Source organism: Dasypus novemcinctus, chromosome 14 (genome assembly GCF_030445035.2).
Source record: "Dasypus novemcinctus isolate mDasNov1 chromosome 14, mDasNov1.1.hap2, whole genome shotgun sequence".
Lineage (NCBI taxonomy): Eukaryota > Metazoa > Chordata > Mammalia > Cingulata > Dasypodidae > Dasypus > Dasypus novemcinctus.
Genome location: NC_080686.1, coordinates 82,294,777 through 82,315,405, shown reverse-complemented (window position 1 = coordinate 82,315,405; position 20,629 = coordinate 82,294,777). Strand labels below are relative to the sequence as shown.

The window sequence follows — 20,629 nt, the reverse complement described above, 5'->3', positions numbered from 1 at the left end:
ACTCTTGGCCTGCCTGTCTTTGATCAGTAGTATAAAGATACACAGTCCTTTAGTTTTCATACAGAAGTAAATTTTTTAATGGGGAAACTCAAATTATTTCTATATTTTTCTTTTGCTAGCATGAAAACTCATACATGCAATACATACACATCTAATTTCATAAAGGATAGGTAATTAATACCAAAAAATGTTGGAAAAACAGTATCAGAATAAAAGACAGTCTGTTACATGGAAAGCATTTGGCCAGTGGAAAATTCACAGGGCTGTCTGTTTTTCTCATTTCATTCAGGACCAATGAAAGCTTCATTGCATACCTATTTCCTCTCTGGATAGGCATTTGGGAGCTGCTATTTTAGTAGACTGTGAGCTTTACCAGAGCTGATTTATCTCTGGATCCCAATTTATCTCTCGCTCCCTTAGAGATAATCTTGGGTCTCTAAAAGCTTGTAACAAGAAAATAACTGTGATTTGTGACACAAAAGTACCCAGGTTGGGGGCCAGATTATTCAAGGATCTGACAGTTGTGTAAAATAACTAAGCAGGCAGTCACTTTCTTTTATAAATAAAGCATTTCTGAAAATGGGTAAGAAAGGCAGAGAAATGGACAGGTTCCAAGGGCTGTTCATGCTCAAAGAGCTAAACATTTTAGAAAATCCCTAATTATGGCATTATATTTAATTTTTTCTCATCCCTAGGTAAGAATATATAGATAGGGCTACCCAGATCACTAAAAACAACAATTAAACAACTGTAGAAAAGGATATAATTTTCCAAAATAATTTCTGCCCTTCAACTCTTGTTTTCTCAGTTCTATTTAAAGTAATATTTACAGAACAGAGGAAATTGATTTTAGCATTGGGCAGAAAGATACTGATGACTTTTCAAAGGTGTGCTGTTCAAAACGACTTTCTGTGATGCTGGAAACGTTCAACAATCTGTACATTTCAATACAGTAGCCAATAGCCATGTGTGGCTATTGAGAATTTGAAATGTAAATAGTGCAACTGAAGAACTAAATTTTCAATTTCTTTATATTAATTTAAATTAAAATAGCAGTAACATCATGTGGCTATTGTCTCCTGTATTGGATAGCACACTTTTAAAGGATTGAGCAAGGAACGCTGAAGTGTATTGAATTCATATTTATGATGTCAACTCTGATAGTAGCATCAGTTTTCTTAGGAAATTTGAGAAATTCAAAGGAAAACATTTTTCCTTGACAAAGGAGTCTTTATTAAGTTCTATACCTGTTAAAGATTCCATTGAACTTGGAACTTCTTTTAGCCTTTGGGTCATCACAAGTTTGTTTCTTCCTTTTTTTTAAAGGAGGTACGAGAGATTGAACCTGGGATCTCGTAAGTGCGAAGCATGTGCTCAGCCACTGAGCTATACCCGCTCCATTACACCACAAATTTTTAAATGGTTTTTCTCAATTCATAAATTAAGATCTGTCCATTTCCTCCCTCATTTTGTCTCTTAGATAATATAATCTTCTATTTTTATTACCTTGGTAAACTTGACTATTCCTTTAGTCAGTCATAGCATTACTATGAATAGAGAAGGTGAGCAAACATAATTGCCTGCTACGATTTTTTCCCTCCAACCCCTTGTGAAAGGGGAATACTCACATTCATCAAGTCAAACTGCAACCTACCAGCCTTTTTTATGCTTCTGTGATTTGACAGAGACTTATGTCTCTGCCTGAAATAGCCTTCCCTTCCTCTGAATTGCCAGGATAACCCCTTCAAGAAAAAGTTAAGCGTCTCTATCTCTTTTTTATAACCTTTATTTGATTTTATATTCCCCTCTACCTTTCCAGTCTTCTCTAGCAACATTAATCAGTCACAACTCCTTCCCATTTTAATGGAACTGTGTGTATATATTTATGTGATGTGTATACAAAGGGTCAAGGTGTTTGGTTTTGAAGAAATCAATACCATTAAGTTTATACTTTGAAGAAGAAAGGAAGTAGTTAATTATAGCAATGGTTACCATCCGTTGAGCACTTACTATGTACCAGGCCTTGAATAAGCACTTGTCTTGTTGGCCTGAGCTGCTAGAACAAATAACACACATTGGGTTGGTTTAAACAACAGGGATTTATTGTCTCACAGTTAGGAAGGCTGGAAGCCCAATATCAAGGTATGGGCATTGCTTGCTTTCCTCTGAAGTCTATAGCATTCTGGTGCTGGCTTGCCGTAATCCTCAGGGTTCCTTGACTTGCATCTCTGCTTTCGTCACATGGCAATTGCTCTTTACTCTCTGGCTTCTTCTGACTTCTGGCTCCTACCTCTTCTGGCTGACTGTGTCCAGATTCCTTTATTTGTAAGGCTTCTCTTCAGACAGATGTTAAGACACATACTGATTCAGTTTGGCCACACCTTAGCTAGTAATAATATCTTTAGATGGTCCTCTTTATAAATAGGTTCATACCCACAGAGCTCGGATCAAGAATTGAACATGTCTTTTGTGGGGTACGTGACCCAATTCCCATCAGCATGTCAAATATATTTTAATTTAATTCTTATCAAGCCTTTATAAAGAGGTTATGATTATTCCAATTTTATAGGTAAGACAACCCTAACCTAAAATTAAGTAATTAGCCCAAGGCCACACAGCTGGTCAGTGGTAGAGCCAGATTTATTTGATGCCAAAGCCCATGATTTTACTTACTAAGCTATAATTAAGATGTAGCAGAATGAAATCTTATTTCCCAGAATGGCATGGGGTGGTGGGAAACACATGATATTTGATGTGAAATGGTTCAGGTTTTCATTATTTCCTCTTTGCCATTTTTATGGTGGTGGTAAACAAGTTGCTTAGCATTCTGAGTCTTTCCTTCCTTGTAATACCTATTTTATTGGAATAAATGTGATAGAGAATGAAAGGTCCGCCATGTATGTAAATTCTGTACTTCTTTCTTTTCCCTTCCTGAAATACGGAATTGTAATATTTAAAGACTTCCTAAATGATTCAGGGTCACTTTGTTTTCATTATGTAGGTTTGACAGAGAATCCAGTCAGCTTGCTGATAAAAAGTCTATTACAAGGTGCAGGCAGGTATGCTTTTCCTTTTATTTATAACCTCATTCTCCAATTCCCACGACAGTTGTTTATATAGTTGAAAGACTCTTCTTTTTTTTTTTTGTATATGCCTATCTACTGAATTTCACTTTAGTTTCCTTTTTCTCTTAGTTGTGCCACTTTTTAAGTCTATGCTATATTGGTCCTTTAGAAGTGCATGACTACCACTTTGTTTATTTTACAGTTCTTAATGCCTAATGTTCCTCCACCACATTGGAGGAGGGCAGTGTATAAGATAGATGCTCCTTATACATGTTGTACATGTTCACTGAACAGGTGATCAGCATCAGTTGTTTTTATTATGTGTTCTCATTTTATCAACACAATAACAATGTGAAAATAATAAAATATTAGTATTGCCATTTTACAGAAAAGAGGTGATACAACTTGCCCATGCTTAAATATATATAGCATAAAAACGGTAGTGTTTAGAGTTGAATCTTTGTTTAGCTGTGTGTTGAGCAAGAGGAAAGGGGTACAAATGAAAACAATCCAAAGTCATTTGCAAACCCTTTCTTAAAAAATGAATACATACCATGTGTCTGTATTTAATTGTTTTTTTTTTACATTTTGAGATTATTTTATATAAAATAAGAAAGCACATATCTCCAATGTTTAGTACAATGAGTTTTGATACTTTGTATATCATGTAACCAAAAGTCAATATTTTTAAATTATGTTTTCCTCCATCAGAGCCAACTACTTTTGATTTCTATCATCATAGGTTACTTTTCCCTTTTTTAAATACAAGTATAATCATACAGTATATATACTTGTACTGTTGATTTCTTGCCTTGGTATGTTTTAGAGATTTTTTTTCATGTTGTGTATGCATCAGTAGTTTCTTTTCACTGCCAAGTAGTATTCTTTTCTACACATATGTTGGATTTGTTTACCCTGTTCTCCTATTGATGTGTATTTGGGTTGTTTCCAGTTTTTCACTATTATGAATAAAGCTATCCTGGGCATACTTGTACAAGCTTTTTGTGGACATACGTCTCCATTTTTCTTGGGTAAATATCTTGAAGTGTAATTCCTAGTTAATAAGAGTTGATGCATACTTTAAAAGCATCAGCCAGTAGTTTCCCAAAGTCATTGTCTCTCTTTATATTCCTACCAGGAAGGTCTAAGAGTGGTGGTTACAACACATCCTTACCAACATTTGGTATTGTCAGACTTTTATTTTAACCATTCTAATGGGTACTAAATGGTATTCTATTATGATTTGAATTTGTCTTTCCCTGATAACTAATCATTTTGAACAATTTTCCATGGGCTTATTTCCTTGCCATGTGTTTCCTTTTGTGAAGTACTTGTTCTAGTCGTTTGGTCTTTTTAAAAAATGAATTGTCTTTTTATGGTTGACTTTATGAACTCTTTATATATTTGAGTCCTATTTCGGAAATCTGACTACCACAAAGTCTTCTTTGTTTTCGTCTTAGATGCTTTTGGTCCAGGCTTTTATGTTTAAGTCTTTCATCTATCACAAATTAATTTTTATATACAGAATCAGGCAGGGGTATAGTTCACTTTTCCCCATTTTGTTTATACAGTTGTCCAGCACCCTTTTTGTTAAAAAGACCTTTCTTCTCTATTGAAATGACTTGGCCCCATGGTCAAAAATCAGTTGTATGAGCAGGGACCAGTGGGAAGCACTAGATAAGCCAGGCACACAGAAATAGCAATACAAAAGCTCTGAAAATCAAAGCACCAAAAAAGTAGGCTAGGACCTGCATGCTAAACCTAAACAGGTGACTTCCTGTTAAAATTCAAAATTGAAATGAAAACCAGAATCTCCTAATAGCCAAAATGTTCAGTATGTAATAAAAATATAACCCCATCATACCAAGAATCAGGAAAATAAGAACCTCAATGAGAAAAGATGATCAACTCTGATACCAAGACCAAGATAAATCAGATGTTGCAATGATCTAACTAAGATATTACAACCACCATCCTAACAGTGATTAAGCAAGCAATTATAAATTCTCTTGAAACAAATGAAAAAATAGAAAATCTCAGCAAAGAAATCATATAAAATAACCAGATAGAGGGAAGCGGACATGGCTCAACTGATAGAGTGTCCATCTACTATACGGAGGGTCCAGAGTTCAAACCGTGCCGTGCCACACAGGGGTGTCCCCCACCTGGGGAGCCCCATGTGCAAGGAGTGTGCCCCGTAAAGAGATCTTCCCCAGGCAAAAAAAGTGCAGCCTTCCCAGGAGTGGTGCTGCTTACATGGAGAACTGATGCAGCAAGGTAACGCAACAAAAAGAGACACAGATTCCCGGTGTTGCTGACAAGAATGCAAGCAGACACAGAAGAACACACAGTGAATGGACACAGAGAGCAGACAATGGATGGAGGGGAAGGGGAGAGAAATTTTTAAAATAAATAAAGACAACAACAAAAACCAACCAGCATGGTATTGGTATAAGGATAGACATATTGACCAGTGGAATAGAACTGAGTGTCCAGAAATCAACTCTTACTTCTATGGTCAGCTGATTTTTGACAAACCTTCTAAGTCCATGTTATTGGAACAAAACAATCTCTTCAGCAAATGATATTGGGAAAATTGGATATCCATAACCAGAAAATGAAAAAAAGACCCCTCTCTCACTTCCTATACAAGAATCAACTAGAAATGGACCAAAGACCTAAATATAAAAGCCAAAACATAGAACTACTAGAAGAAAATGTAGGGAAACATATGCAGGATCTTGTGGTAGGTAGTGGTTTCTTGGATCTTACACCTAAAGCATGAGCAAACATAAGAAAAAATAGATAAATGTAATCTTCTCAGAGTTAAACACTTTTACACCTCAAAGGACTTTGTCAGAAGGGTGAAAAGGCAGCCAACTGAATGGGAGAAAATATTTGGAAATCACATATCCAAAAAGGGTTTAATATCCATGATATATTAAGAGATACTACATACAACTCAACAGTAAAAAGACAAACTATCTGATTTAAAAATGGACCAAAGACTTACATAGACATTTATCCAAAGAAAATATAAATGTTGAAAAAACAGTTGAAAAAAATGTTCAATCTCACTAGTGATTAGGGGAATGCAAATGAAAACTACAGTGAGATATCATTTCTCCCTTATTAGAATGGCAACTATTAAAAAGTTGGAAAACTGTAAATGTTGGAAAGGATGTAGAGAGATAGGAATGCTTCAAACTGTTGGTGGGAATGTAGAGTGGCACAGCCCCTGTGGAGGACTATTTGGCACTTCCTAAGGAAGTTGAATATAGACTTGCCATGTGACCCAGCAGTACCACTACTGGATATGTACCCAGAAGAATTGAAAGCAGTGACATGAATAGACATCAGCACACTGATGTTCACAGCTACATTATTCCCAATGGCCAAAATCACCAGGCACACTTAGGAGGACATTAAAATGTATTTTCTGGGCCTGACCCTTCACTAACCATGCCATATCCTTGCCTGCCTTCCTCTGAACTTCTGCTTGTCTGGAATAGGGGAACCATCTATAATGGTCCTGTAGACTTGCCTGTAATGGACATGCTAGCCTTTTAATGTTTTTGAGTTATCAATCTGGAAATTTGTATTTTACTTCTATTCTTCATGGTAGTTGAAAACAGCCTGTATTTAGAAATTTTAAGTTTCACCATGTATGTGGAGAACTGTGTTTAGTTGGCCAAGGAGAGGTTTGGAAATCATACTCTGTCTCCTCATAGCCTGACCCAAACGACAAATTTAGAGTAAATTTAGTTCATTTAAACTGCCGGCGAATGGGGAGTACAGGGTATATCAGAGGCTAGTCCCCCAAAGATCCATGAATTCTCTTTGCTGGATGGTGCTAGAAAGAGGGGCCTGGGGTTCTCAGACCAGTGCTCCAAGACCCTGTCTTAGAACGGGGCCTGCAGACCTCTGACAGGGCCAGCAAGTCTTTGCAGGTCATATGGGCTCTGTCATAGTACTCAACTCTGCTGTTGTAGCATGAAAAAAAACAAAAAACAAAACAGCTATAGATAGTATGTAAGTGAATGAGTGTGGCTGTGTACTAATAAAACTTCATGCATAGGCATTGAAATTAGGATTTCACATAATTCTCATTTGTCATGAAATATTTGTCTTCTTTTTACTTTAAAAAGGAAGCCATTTAAAAGTGTGAAAGACATTTTTGGCTCACAGGTTGTACAGAAACAGGCAGTACACTGGCTTCAGTCCATGGGGGCTAGTTTGTCAAGCCCCCACTCCCCCAACAGATGCCTGCTGGGCACCTTTGTGTGGGGGCGTTGTGCCCCTTCCTCGCTCGCTTATCCCCAGCCTGCATTCCTGAGACATACATTTCTGGTATGTTTCATAGATTTTCACACTGAAACATCAGTGATCTAGCACTTGTGAACCCTATTCCCATGCAAAAGTTTTTATGAATGTTCTGGGTGCTTTTCGGTCTCTTCAGGATTGCTTCTACCTCTGACGGCATGTTGTCTGATAGCATGTATTCTTAGTATCATCCTCCTCATTAAGGTATTACTACACTTATACAGCTTTCTAAGTCATAATGGACGTTATTAGACCTGGACTAGAATATTTGGTTAGGATTTTGGCTTTCTTATTTTTCCTCCTTAAAAAAGAGCTAAGCAGTAATATGCTATTCCGTTTGGCTAAAATGGAATTGTGTATCAGTTGGAATGGCTCATCTGAAAGTTACAGAAGACCTGACTTACAGTAGCTTGAATGAGTAGAGGGTTGTTTTACCCTCACATTAGCATGAAGTTGCGAGGTAGGCAATTAATGGCAGTGTTTGAGTAACCCAATTATGTCAGAGCCAGTATGTCTACTAGCCTCTTGGCTGTCTGTCATGTTTGCTGCCATATGGTCTCAAAATGTCTGCAGCAGCTCTAGACAGCACATCTGCATTCAAGGCAGAAAGAAGGCGGAAGGGTGGTACTAGGATCTGCTCCTCTCTTGTCAGTTCCAGAACAGTTGTTTACTTACCATATTCCTGTTTATGTCTCCTAGGCAGAAATCTGTCTACTTGTAGCTTCAAGGAAGCCTGGGAAATTGAGTTTTTCACTTTGTAGCCATATTGTGGGAAATACAAGGAGGAGAGTGTTGGGAATGTTTAGATAATCAGAAGTGTGTGGCTCTTTGTGATGCCCACAGTACTTCTAGAGGTTAGTGCTCTGTTGAATTTGAATCCAGAATATAATGAATAAGGTACCCCATTTATCAAATAGATATTTGGTGAGTGTTTGCTATATGTATTAATATATTTAACATAGGGACTTGTGATAAAAGGTGTTTGTCCCTTGGAACTTTATCTCTAACAGGTAATAAGACATATACATAAACTTGTAAAAAGTATATCTCAGTACTAATAATTAATAATGGCGATTGAACCAGATGTGTTTCTAAGGCCATCCTTTCATTTAACAACATTTCTTAGGTGCAAAATATTTACCAACTATTTAGGCTTTGGGGTACACAGATAAGTAAAATAGTGTCTTCTCTCCAGAAGTGGTCAAGGAAATCAGCAGTTTTAGGAGAGCTTTATGAGTCTGTAATTTAAACATATTTTTAGATTGCAAGTAACTTTGACTTCTTTTGAAAAATAAAAATATAAATTACTCATAGGAAAGGAATGGGTACAGGTAGGATTGACTCAGTATCTTTCCATTGTATCTCTGCTCATTTTATAAACAATGATTGAGCACTTTCCTTAGGTTAGTTGCTTGACACTAGGTGTGTAAAGATCAATAAACGTCCCTTGCTTGTAAGAGCTCCTAGACATAGACTATGCAGATGTGTTAATAATTTTTGCAGTTTTTGGTACACACACACAAACACACCACAGACCTTTTAATAAAAAAAGAGACGAATTGTCAACATTGCATAGGAGGATATATTTGGTATGAGATCCAGTTAAGAGTTCACTGTGGAAAGAAGAGAAACTTTTCTTTTTCCTGAAGGGTTACCCATGCAGGTAAGGGAAAGGAAGAGTATATTTTGTAAAAACAATAGTTCTTTTAAAGTAGAAAAATAAACAAAAAATGTTCAGGGAGTAGCTACAGTTTCTATGTGGTGGAGTAGAAGTACCCCCAGTGCAGGAGCCAGAACATCCTAACAGGCATGGGAGAATGTGTGCAGAGTTTCTATTCAAGATAAAGCTCAGATTAAAGGGATATTCCGCTTGAACAAGACTTCTTGCCTTACTTCACCACAGGAAGAGTGCGGTGTGGGTAGGGATTGAAGGGACCGGCCAGTCAACTGAGTTCTTGTGGAGCAAGATCCATTTGCTCTTCAGAATGAATGCAGCAAAGTGACTTCAGTGCTTCCTGCAGCTTTTCCCACGTCCTCCTGAGGTGACAGGTAGCCTGGCACTTCTGGATAGTCTGTTTCTGTTCCCCAGGCCATGTTGGAAGGGGATGCTCTGAGCTCAGGCCCAGGAGGGCCGAGGTTCTGGCTCTGATGGCTTCTCTTCCCTTTATTGACACCAGCAACCAAAAGCACTACTTCTGCTGGACCAGCTGGTGCCTTTCCAGGAAAATTCTAAAGTAACCTGGTACTGCTGGGCCTTAACTACCTTTTTAAAAAACAAAACACACACACAAAGACACAAAAACATGTTCTAGCTGAAAATCACTATAAGATTATTGACAAAGAAATTCTCAAGCCTTGGAATAAAAAAAATCTCTACTCGTGGACGGGATGGGGTGTGTAAATAAAGGGGAACTTGGTACACAAGAAAAAGACTGTGCCTTCAAAATGGCATCTCAAGATAAAGTTAAAGCCTCTGCATTTGTAGTGAAAAACTTCCCTGTTAGATTTTTAAAAGAGCAATATCTAGGAAAGCTGTTTTGGTTTTTAACTCTTCATTTTGAAGAATTCAGTGCTGGCTGTATTAAGATGAAATAAAAGTGGAAGTGGCTGTACTTCAGCTAAATACCACAGGCAGCCTGCAGTGTCAATTCAATAACTAGAAATCCGTCAAACACAGGAGTGGTCAGAAAGATCAGAGAAACATGAAGGGGCTCTCGAAGCCACCCTGTGCACTGCTGAGCCCAGTAAATTGAGTAAATAGCTTTGGTGAAAACAAGAAAGGGTAGTGATAAGGACAGCAAAGAGAAAGCAAACCAGGGACACTCTTTTACATGATGAGCAAAGAGATGGAGGTCACAGCTTGTAAGAAGCCATTTGAAAGTTGCTTGATTTGTAAATATTAGGGACAAGAAATTTCAGGGAAAACAAAGCAAAGCCTGTCAAAAAAAAATGTTTGTTTTTTTTTTTTAAAGAAACCCAAGTACAAAAACCTAAACCAACTACTGGGTTTGCAATAATGCAGGGGACAGCTATGAAGGATTAAAATATTATTATGAAGAAGGCTACGTGTGTAGAAAGTAAAAAAAATCTTCTGCCTCATATTTATAGATACTACACATTTTGAACACAAGGTATTTATTAGCAGGGGAAAGTTTCATTCTGGTATAAGGCATGCTCCTGATTCAGCAGCTGAACAAATGTTCCTTAAATGCTTATAACAAGCCTGGTTCTGGACAAGTGACTGGAGATTATGGAGATGAATAAGGGGTTTAACCTGCCCTCGAGAGGCTTACGGTTGTGGTAGGCAAGACAGGCACATCAACTAGATGGACATCATCAGTGCAGAGAGAGAAAGGAAGCACCAGGACATGATGTCTGTGAAGGACCCTTGCTCTCGGAGCCTGGGACTCCTGGAGGGCATTCCAGAGGAGTCTGAGCTGACTCCTGGGGTGATGGGAATTAGCTTCCCAAAGAAGGCGGCAGGGGTGGGGTAGAGCAGGAAGTCTTTCTTGGGGAGGGATCCACGGGGGCAAAGGCACAGGCACATGGGAGTATGGATTGGAAGGAGGAGCTGCAGCAGAAGAGGACCTGGAAACTACAGGCAGTTCAGTGATATTCCTATCATGACTCTCAATGCAGGAAGGGGAGGGTTTATTGCTGGAGAGAAAGAGCAAAGTTATCACTTTTTCCTTTTTCTCATAAATGTCTAAAACCTAGCCATGCCCATGCATCTCCCCACACAAGCATGCTCTTTAAAATATGCACAATTTTAGTTTATTTAATTGAATATCCATTGTCAGTAGGCAATGCCTTGGGAGATGGAGACACTGATTTATATTAACAGTAATTACCAAGTGTTCACGGGTTTTGACTAAATTTTCTTAACACCACTGCCTCAAATAGGCATTGTGCTCTTTTTCACTCATCATCTCATTTGTCCCTGTCCTGTTGAATAGCAGCAGTGTGGTTTGGGGAACTGACCTGTCTCCATTGCCAGGGTTTTGGTTCAGTAATGAATGAGACTCACATCTGGCCAATGAAAGAAGGTGAAAGTTTGGAGAAGCTTTGAGAGAAAGAGAAACATGGTCATTGGTACAGAAGGAGAAGCAGAAGCTTGTAGCTCCAGTGGCTATGAGGAGACCCAGGTTTAGGATAAAGCTGGTGCTGTGGATAGCAAGATGAAGAGATGAAATGAATCAAGGACTATGGTGAGAATGTTGAGCTGCCCTCTAAATGCATGCTGAAGCCTGTATCATTACTGCAAGTATTGTACTTCCTGGTATGAAACACTAATTTTATCTACTGTTTAATCCAGTTTGGGTTTGCTTGGCTGTAAGTTGAAATCCTCTGCATCATAAATGATACAGGATCTATATGACTTTGATCAGACACCTGTCTGACCTTTGGTGACCATAATCCTTTTGAGCCACATTTCTTTTATCTGTGGATTAAATATAATTATATCCCACAGAGTTTCTCAGGAAGATTTAAGATCTAGCACAAAGCCTGAGGGAGGAGACATGTACTAATAATGTCTAGTGCCTACTGTGGACCATGAAATAGGCTTTAGGAAGTTGAGAGACTAGGAGAAGAGACTTTCACAGATAATTTCCAAATAAGATGGTAGAAATAAGATAACATGCATCTGGATCCCTTGTACTACCAGGTTTTTTTTTTTTTTAGATCATTAAATATTTGTTGAGTTCCTACTATTGCAGGAACTTGATCTATCTGGGGGTGGAGGTAGCAGTGGGGGTGAGGTAGGGGGTTAAGGGAAGGCATATCTGAGAAATTGACACTTAAGCCCAAACCAGAAAGATGAGTAGGAGTTAGGTTATGAAGGGTAAAGAAATAACATGCACAAAGTCCAGGAGATGGGAGGAAAACTGTGAAGTCAAGGAAGAGATCAGGAAGTGTATGATCAGAATGGTGAACAAGGGATGAAGTGGGAGATGAAGTTGGAAGGGTAGTAAAGGGACAGATAATGATTTATCTAAGTACAAGTGGAAGCCATTAGAAAGTTTAAGCAGAAGAATCTCATGATCTGAACTATTTTTAAAAATGGGATTTAGGGGTCCAAGCGAAGAAGAACAGAGGCCGGTTGGGCTAATCAGCAGTCCAGATATGGGGAGAGATGTAAACAGCTTGTGCCAGGGTGGTGGTAGTGGAGATGAAACAAAGTGGATGGCTTTGATCAGTATTTTGGATACATAGTATACTGAACTAGGTGACGAATGGAAGGGTGAATCATGGAGAGAGTGATGTCAAGGATGACTCTTTAGTTTGCATGTGGGTAACTGGGAAAGAATGGAGAAAGCAAATTTTTTTGTGGGAAGACCAAGGGTTCAGTTTTGAACATGTTAAATTTGAGACATCTGTAATGCATTGAAATTGGGATGTTGGTAACAATTTTACATATGTCTGCAGCTCACAGAGCAATTAAAGCTGAAGTTAAAATTTGAAAGTCAACTGGCAGATAGATTGTATCAAAAGCCATGGGACTGGATGGTATCTTTAAAGAGTTACTGGAGAGTCAGAGGGGAACACCTTACTTCACATCTTCTGGGAAGCCTTTCCTCATCCTTCAGGTCTAACATATTCTTTCAGAAGCCTGGCCAAGGAGAAGAGGGGCCATAGTCTGGATGGGATGGTGAATATAAAGGGAAGGATTTTAGAATTGCAGAAGCTGGCTGAAGTTTGAAAGAGTGCTGAGAAAGGGAAAAGCTCGAGATGTAGGGTGGGAGATTACTGATGAAGTGTAATACTGAGGGAGATGGTAGGGAATTTAAATTTTTGGCCTTAAATACTTGACACCAGAGATAAGGGAGTGTTTAAGTATATTTGAAGGGTTGGGGCATAAGGAGTTGAAGTAACTTACTGCCAGAGACTTCAAAACACACACACACACACACACACACACACACACACCACACACACACACACACACAGCTTCGTGGAGGTCTTCTAGGTGGGGTTCCCAAAACATTAATACTATTTCTTCACAATACCCAGCACAAAGGAGTGGCTCAGTAAGTATTTGTTGAATAAATAAATATCCTCAGAAAAATGACTTTAGATTGAATTTATGGGACACGAAGGGAGTAAGTTATAAGAAATTGGAAGCCACCGGGGTGACTTCATGAGCACTCTACTCTGATCTTTCCTTACCTTCCATGTATCAGTGATAACTCTGTTTTAAAATCCCTACTGATTTCATCTGCCTCTCCTAGTAGATTGTGAGTTCTTTGAAGGCAACGTCTGTCATATAAGAGCCGTATTTCCAGGACCTAACCTAGGGATGGCACATAGTAAATGCTCAATAAATATTTGTTGAATGAATTCAAGAGGGTGGATGCCTGAAGGATCAAGAATATTTGGAAGGAGGGAGAGTTAAGCACTTTACCAAATGGAGGCAGAAATGTAAGCTAAACTTTAGGCATTGAAATAATTGCATATGTGGGAGGCAGTTATGAAGTTGTCTGATTTGGTTTTCTCATCTGTAAAATGGGGATTAGTAACTTGCTCAAAGTCCAACAACATGGAACTAATGATTTCTGGATTTTCACTTAAGCCTACGTAACTTCCAAGCCCAAGGTTCCACTGTGCCATGCTCCCACCTCACCGTCTTGTTTCCCATGACCACCTCTCACTTTGCAGCTGCCTTGTTTCTTCCCACTTAGGTCTGATGAAATGTTTCCTGTCTTAGACTCCTTCCTTATATGATTTGTTTCTGAGTTACATTTGTTCCTCTTTCCAAGCTCTCCACTGCGGTTTGAATCCCCGGGGTATTGATCACCCTGTCCGTGCTGAAGGTATTAAGCTGCAAATTGAAGGTGAAGGTGCTGAATCTCAATCCATTAAAAACAAAACTATCCAGAGGGTGCCTGACCAGAAAGGAACCCCCAGACGACTGCATGCAGAAGCAGAGACGGCTAAGGTAGGTAATAATCCAATTAATTAAGGAGATACTGAAGCTGCTCCTTTGCTATTTCGTGATCCAGCCATAGAGAAGAACTGATAGGACTTTCACTAATTACCATTGTATCTTAGGTTACATGAGGACTGTGTCTTGATTGTAAGTAACAATATATCCCCTTTGGAATGAAGTTGAAACACTTTTGTAGCCAGCCTCTGAGCTACTGGTGATGGAGAAGAATGCCTTAGATTTAAAGCTAAAATATTTGTCTCCTAGCCTCAGAGTTACCACTTTATGATGTTGGGTAAGTCATCTAACTTTCTGAGCCTCAAGATTCATCATCTGTAGAATGGGTATCATAAAAACTACCCCTTCCATGAGATTGAGCAGATCAAAAGCTACCATACATGTAGATGCATTTTGGAAAATGGTCTGTGCTGCACAAATACGAGGAACTTTTGCTGACAGACACGGTTAGTTAATAATAATAGCTGACATTTGACTCTTGAATATACTGGCTTATTGTGTCCCCAGAACAATCTTGTGAGATGGTCAATGGTAAACTATGGTAACTAATGGAAGATGATGTTGTTCTGCTGGAGGATACTTAGTTCTTTTCGATCTTTAGCCTGCATGTAGATATCATAAAACTGACAATACAGTTATCGGAAAAGACTTGCAGGAACATGGGTTTTGGGGGGTAGATGATTCTTAAAGCTGGCTTCTCATAGAGGCGGCTTTCCACAGTGGAAATGGCATTAGATGGATTCTATGAAATCAATCAAGATGTTCAAACTGGGGAGGGGTAGGGTGGGAACAGTATGTTCCTATTGGTGTGCCCGTTGGGAATTTGCGGGCATTTGGGTTCTCCCTTTGTGCTTTCTCTCTAAGGGAATTTCTTTTAAGTCTTTGTTGAGTGAATGTATGTGTGCATGCCTCGGGAAGCAAATGTTGCATATGAAGCAAATGTGCCGTCATACATTACTTCACCCTTCCAATAATGTTCTCCAAAATCAACTGTGAATTCTTTTGCTTTTTCTTGGTTTTGAATAATTAGCTTCCCTTCTTTATGTGGATAACCAAAAAATGATGGTGTTAGTTGCATGAGTCTGTGTTGGGTGTGTGTGTGTGTGTGTGTGTGTGTGTGTGTGTGTGTTGTAGGGAGTGGGGAATGATTGACCAGAGATATTGCAAGTATTGTGCACTAGACATTTTGTCTGAAAGAAATTGTTCCTCAGAGGAAATTATTTGATGGTCATTGAAGTTTGGTTTGTGAGCAGAGTTGAAATTGAGCCCTATTATTGTATTTAAATATGATCAATCTATTGTGCAACACAGACAACTTGAAATAGTGAAGGGTAAAAACCTCTTAAGAGCCTTCTTTAAATGGAAGATAGAGTTTTCTTGAAGAGAATCTTTTCAAAAGGATGCTTAAAATATTAAAAATTAGAGAGGAGAAAAAGGAAAATAAATTGAAATTTGTCTAATTTTTAATTCAACTGTAAATATTTCCAGATGATATTGCTTTTATTTGCAAACAGCAGATTTGGTAGTATAACAAATTGCATTAGAATCTGATACAATTTGGTTACTTCTAAATTATTTTAAATACATGATATTGTAGTAAATTCTGAATTTTCACATTGGTAGCATTTGCCTCTAGGTCCCTTTATATTTGCTTTGCTGAAAGCGTACTTCATTGAGAATTTGATAGCATACAATAAACCTTTCCTCAAGAATGTACCACATATTGGAATCCAGAGTCATTGGAGTTTATCCAAATCATCTACAATGAAACCCCCTAGCAAATGTGGCTGAAAGGGGAATCTGGGATTTTTCACACCTATGTCATATTTTGGAGTGAACAGACCAGTACCTTTAATAAAAGCTTAAGCAAAGTATTTGTCTTTCATAGAGGACTAGATGCCAGTTGTGGTAGCTGTGAGGATGGAATTAAAAGTGAGTACCATAGTGTGTGGTAACTGTGGACCCCAGCAGAGTCACATACCCTGACAGTTTTGGACCACAGATAATGTTAATTTGTTTTGTCCATGTACAAATACATTTAACTTTTCTGTTCTATAGTATTAGAGGGTTACTGGAGTTGTGAGGTGTCTTATATTTCTCTTGGATAAATAATTGAATTTCTGGTAACTTGAACTTCTCTAAACTTACATAAATGTTATTTAAAGGAAATCTCTGTCAAGAAAAGTATGTGATTAAAGCCATTTGATGTGTAAATTGATAGAGCTTTTCTAGGGGATACATTATCAAAATTTTAATCATGTGTAATTTTTGCGCCAATAATTCCATATCTAGGAATTTGTCCTTAGGAGATAATCATCCAGGCATGTGAAGATGGCTGCAGGAGGAAAGTTACTGTAGCACTGATTATAATATAAAAATATGGGAAATAATATAAATGTTCACTCATATGACACTGGCTAAAGCAATAGTGTATATTTCTGCCATGGGACAGAATTCCGCCTCTATTAACTTGAGGAAGACCTGTGCATATTTATGTGGAAAAGCGTGTGTGATAACATTTTAAAGTGGAGAGAGGAGGAGGACAGGATCTATATAGATATGTTCCCTGTTATGGACCAATGACTTTTCTCTGTATGAAGGCATAGATCACTGCTGGAAGGATTTACTCCACAATTTGAGCAGCAGTTATATCAGGAGTTGGGGTTATGGGGGAAGTTTTCACTTTCTCCACATCTGTTTTGAGTTTTAAAAAATATACGCATCCTTTTAAGCATAATTATTTTAAAACCGTTTTCAGATTACCCTATTAACTTCAGTAACTCAGCTACGACTTTACCTGTTTGTTGGGTCGGTATTCTGGCTTTTAGGTGCTGAATTTTCCCACATCTAATTCTTGCTGATAAGGGTATTTTGCCGAGGGAATGAGGTATCTTTGGGGATGTCTACCTCTGTGTGCCTGGGATGGTGGAAACCATTCCATTGAAGTGCTTTTGCATTTGCTTCTACCTGTACTCTTAGGGATGCAACAGCGCTGACCAGGTTTGCATTAATGTTTCAGCTTGAGGGTCTGTCTTCTCAGCTTGTGACTGATTGTGCAAATTGAATACCTCCCCCTGCACATTTCCCTTTGGAGGCATCAGGGAACCTGGTTGCAGCTCCCTGCCATGCTTACGGACTCTGCCACTGGGTGTCCTGGCCTTGTAGGTTTCTGGAAGCTATCCCTGGACATGTCACCCACTGAGATCCCTAGACGCCTCCTTGGTTTTCTCTCCAATCTGATACCTCAGAAATTTCTATTCTTTGATTTCTAGTTTGACCTTTTATACATTTTTAAATATTTAAAAAAAAATTTTGTAGTGTCTCTACATTTTAAGAGCCCTAGGAGGTGAGGGTGGGGGGAATGCAGCATGTACCTTGACCCAGAAAGTTTTACTGCTTTCATAATTTCAAATTTCTGTGCTTTTATAATTTATATATATATATATATATATATATATATATATATTTTTATATATATATATATATATAATTTTTTTTTCCTGTCCTAGGAAAAACAGTTTTTCTTGCTTCTCTAGCTTAGAATTGATATTTTGGGACCCTTGACTCCAATTTCTCAAAACACTCAGAACCCTAATTCCAGAAGGAGGTTGTCTATGCCACAAGTTTCCTCCAGCTCTTACAGACCAAAAGAAATTGATAGAAAACCAAGCTTGCTTTTAAGCCTTATCACTGAACAGCATTCAGTCCAGTTGAAATAGAGATCTGCAAAAGGTATTTACCAAATTGAGTTCTAAACTCATATGAGTACTGGGGATCCAGAGAGAGAGATTGTGTGTGTAGCAGGGCTGCTCAGGTGTGGTCCACACCAGTCTCATTACAGTCAGGATTTGTACTGTGGAATCTTAGCTTGGAACAGCAGGTTAGGGCCAAGGTGTATGGGGTTTGAATGTTGAGGTGAGGAGTGTGGATTTATTCTCTATCTGTTCTGTCCAACATGGTAGCCACTAGCCATATGTGACTAACGTTTTTTGTTTTTATAGTTTATTAACTTTTTATTTTGAAATAATTTTAAACTTATAGGACAGTTGCAAAAACAGTACAAACCCCATACAGAGTACTCTTAACATATTCCCACCAATTTTAACATTTTGCTATCTTCACTGTATCATTCCATCTCTATCTATCTATCTGTCTGTCATCTATTTTGTGAACTTTGAGTGCAGGTTGTGCATATAATAATCCTTGACACAATATTTCCTTGTGCATTTTCTATGAACAAAGATATTCAATTATATAATCACTTTAAGTGCAGTTAACAAGTTTGAAAAATTTAACATTGAAATAAAGCCTATATTCTGTATTTTTCTTATATCCCAATGATGTCCTTTTGAGCCATTCTTAGATCCCATCCAGTATTATTAATATTGTATTTAATTGTCATTATCACTTTACCTTTCTTTGTTTTAATTGTGGAAACAAGTTATGCAACATAAATCTTTCCAACCCAATCCTTCCCAAGCACATAATTCAATGGGTAGCCTTACCACCATCCATTATCAGAACTTTCACTTTAGCCTAAACAGAAACCTTACTCTATTTTTGTGTTAACTCCCTATTGTTCCTTTCTCCTGCCTCTGGTAACCTGTACTCTACTTTCTTTTATCTAATATTTTCTTTCTGGTTACCATGAGGCTTAAAGTTAACATCCTAAATTTATAACTGTCTTGTTTGCTTTGATACCAACTTAACTTCAATGGCATACATAAACTGTGTTTCTTTACCCTTCTATTTCCCCACCTTTGTGTAGTTATTTACACAAATTAAATATTATTTATATGTCTAAACTATTAATCTGTTACATTTTATGCATTTGCTTTTTTGATTCTATATAAATACAAGTAGAGTTATAAGTAAAAAATACAATAGTACCGATATTTATGTTTACTCATATCCTTTTCTTTATTAGAGATCTTTATTTCTTCATATGACTTCAGTCAATTATTTAGCATCCTTTCTTTTCAATTTGCAGAACTCTCTTTAAATTTCTTGTAGGGCCAGTCTCGTGGTGATTCAGTGCCTTGTAACTGTAAGCTTTTACCCCAGATAAATACCCTTCTTGTGTCGGAGGCAGGGGAATGAACCCGGAACCTGTATGTGGGAAGCTGGTGCTCAACCACTGAGCTACACCGGCTTCCCTGAGCTGGCTTTTTCATTTGTTTTGTTTGTTGGAGAACTCAACTGCTTGAGCCACATCTGCTCACCAAGGATCATTTTTAAAAAAAAGGTCTAGAATGTCCCAAGTCTGATCCTTCTTGTTTATGGTTTCAGATGCTTTAGTCTTTTCCATTGCCTAAGCCATTGCTTCCTGTTTTCTTGTATGTTTTGTAATATTTTTGTTGAAATCTGGACATTTTGATATTTTAATGTGTTATTGCTGAAATTTATACTTTGAGGTGTCTGACAGAGCTTTCCTTGAATGCCAGGAGCTAACAACAACAGACAAAAAGAAAAGAAGGGAAAAATGAAAACACCTTTTACCAGTCTTTGCAGATTAACGTGTGCAACTGCTATCTCTCAGGGTTTATCCAGCCACTGAGTTTAGAAAATAGCTCCAGGTCAAAGCATGACTATTTATATTATTTAAAACTGAATAGAATGAAATAACTTATTTCCTTAGTCATACCAGTCACATTTCAAGTGCTCATAAGCCACATGTGTCTAGGGATTACTGTATTGGAGAGAACAGATATAGAAGATTTCCTTCAACCCAGAAAGTTCTGGGCAGAGCTGCTCTAATCTGTGGAAAGCCATTGAAGTTCTCTAGGTATGGAAGTTAAGATGAAAAAAGAATTTGTGTTAATATTTCTTCTGACTCTTTTCCTTGTTGCCTGGTTGGATGAGTGCTTCAGTTATAAGAATAATGTTGAATTACTCAGGAATCTGTTTTGAAAGTGATATTCCTGAATATTTTTATGATTGGGATTTGAGTTTCCATGGCATCACTGGCGGTGGACAAAGATCAGCCTATCAGCAGGCAGTATCCTGGCTGATCTCCACTTTGGTATCTGAGACGTGTCCTGACAAGTTGCCTAAACAAAGCATTGAGAAATGAGAAACTTTTTACTTCTAGACTTGCTTTTCTAGGCACTCACAAAAAAACTTCCCCTTTCTGTGTTTTTATGCCTGTAAAATGAGAATTTTCTTCAGGCTAATCCTTATTTTTCCCTGACACAATGCTAATTCTCCAGAGTCTGTGAAGTGGTAAGTCATAGTGAAAATCAAGAATCTTGGGAAGCAGACTTGGCCCAGTGGATAGGGCACCCGTCTACCACATGGG

The 20,629-nt window shown here is 38.0% G+C and overlaps 1 protein-coding gene across 22 annotated transcripts in view; it reads left to right on the top strand.

Moving 5' to 3' along the window:
• The window catches only part of SAMD12 (sterile alpha motif domain containing 12), a 430,023-nt gene that overhangs the window by 27,786 nt on the left and 381,608 nt on the right, over nucleotides 1-20,629 (top strand). For all 22 annotated transcript variants that reach the window (XM_058275949.1, XM_058275954.2, XM_058275946.2 and 19 more), the window contains exon 2: nucleotides 14,147-14,325. In XM_058275949.1, coding sequence (XP_058131932.1) covers nucleotides 14,147-14,325 — 179 coding nt within the window. The remainder of the gene's footprint in view (nucleotides 1-14,146; nucleotides 14,326-20,629) is intronic.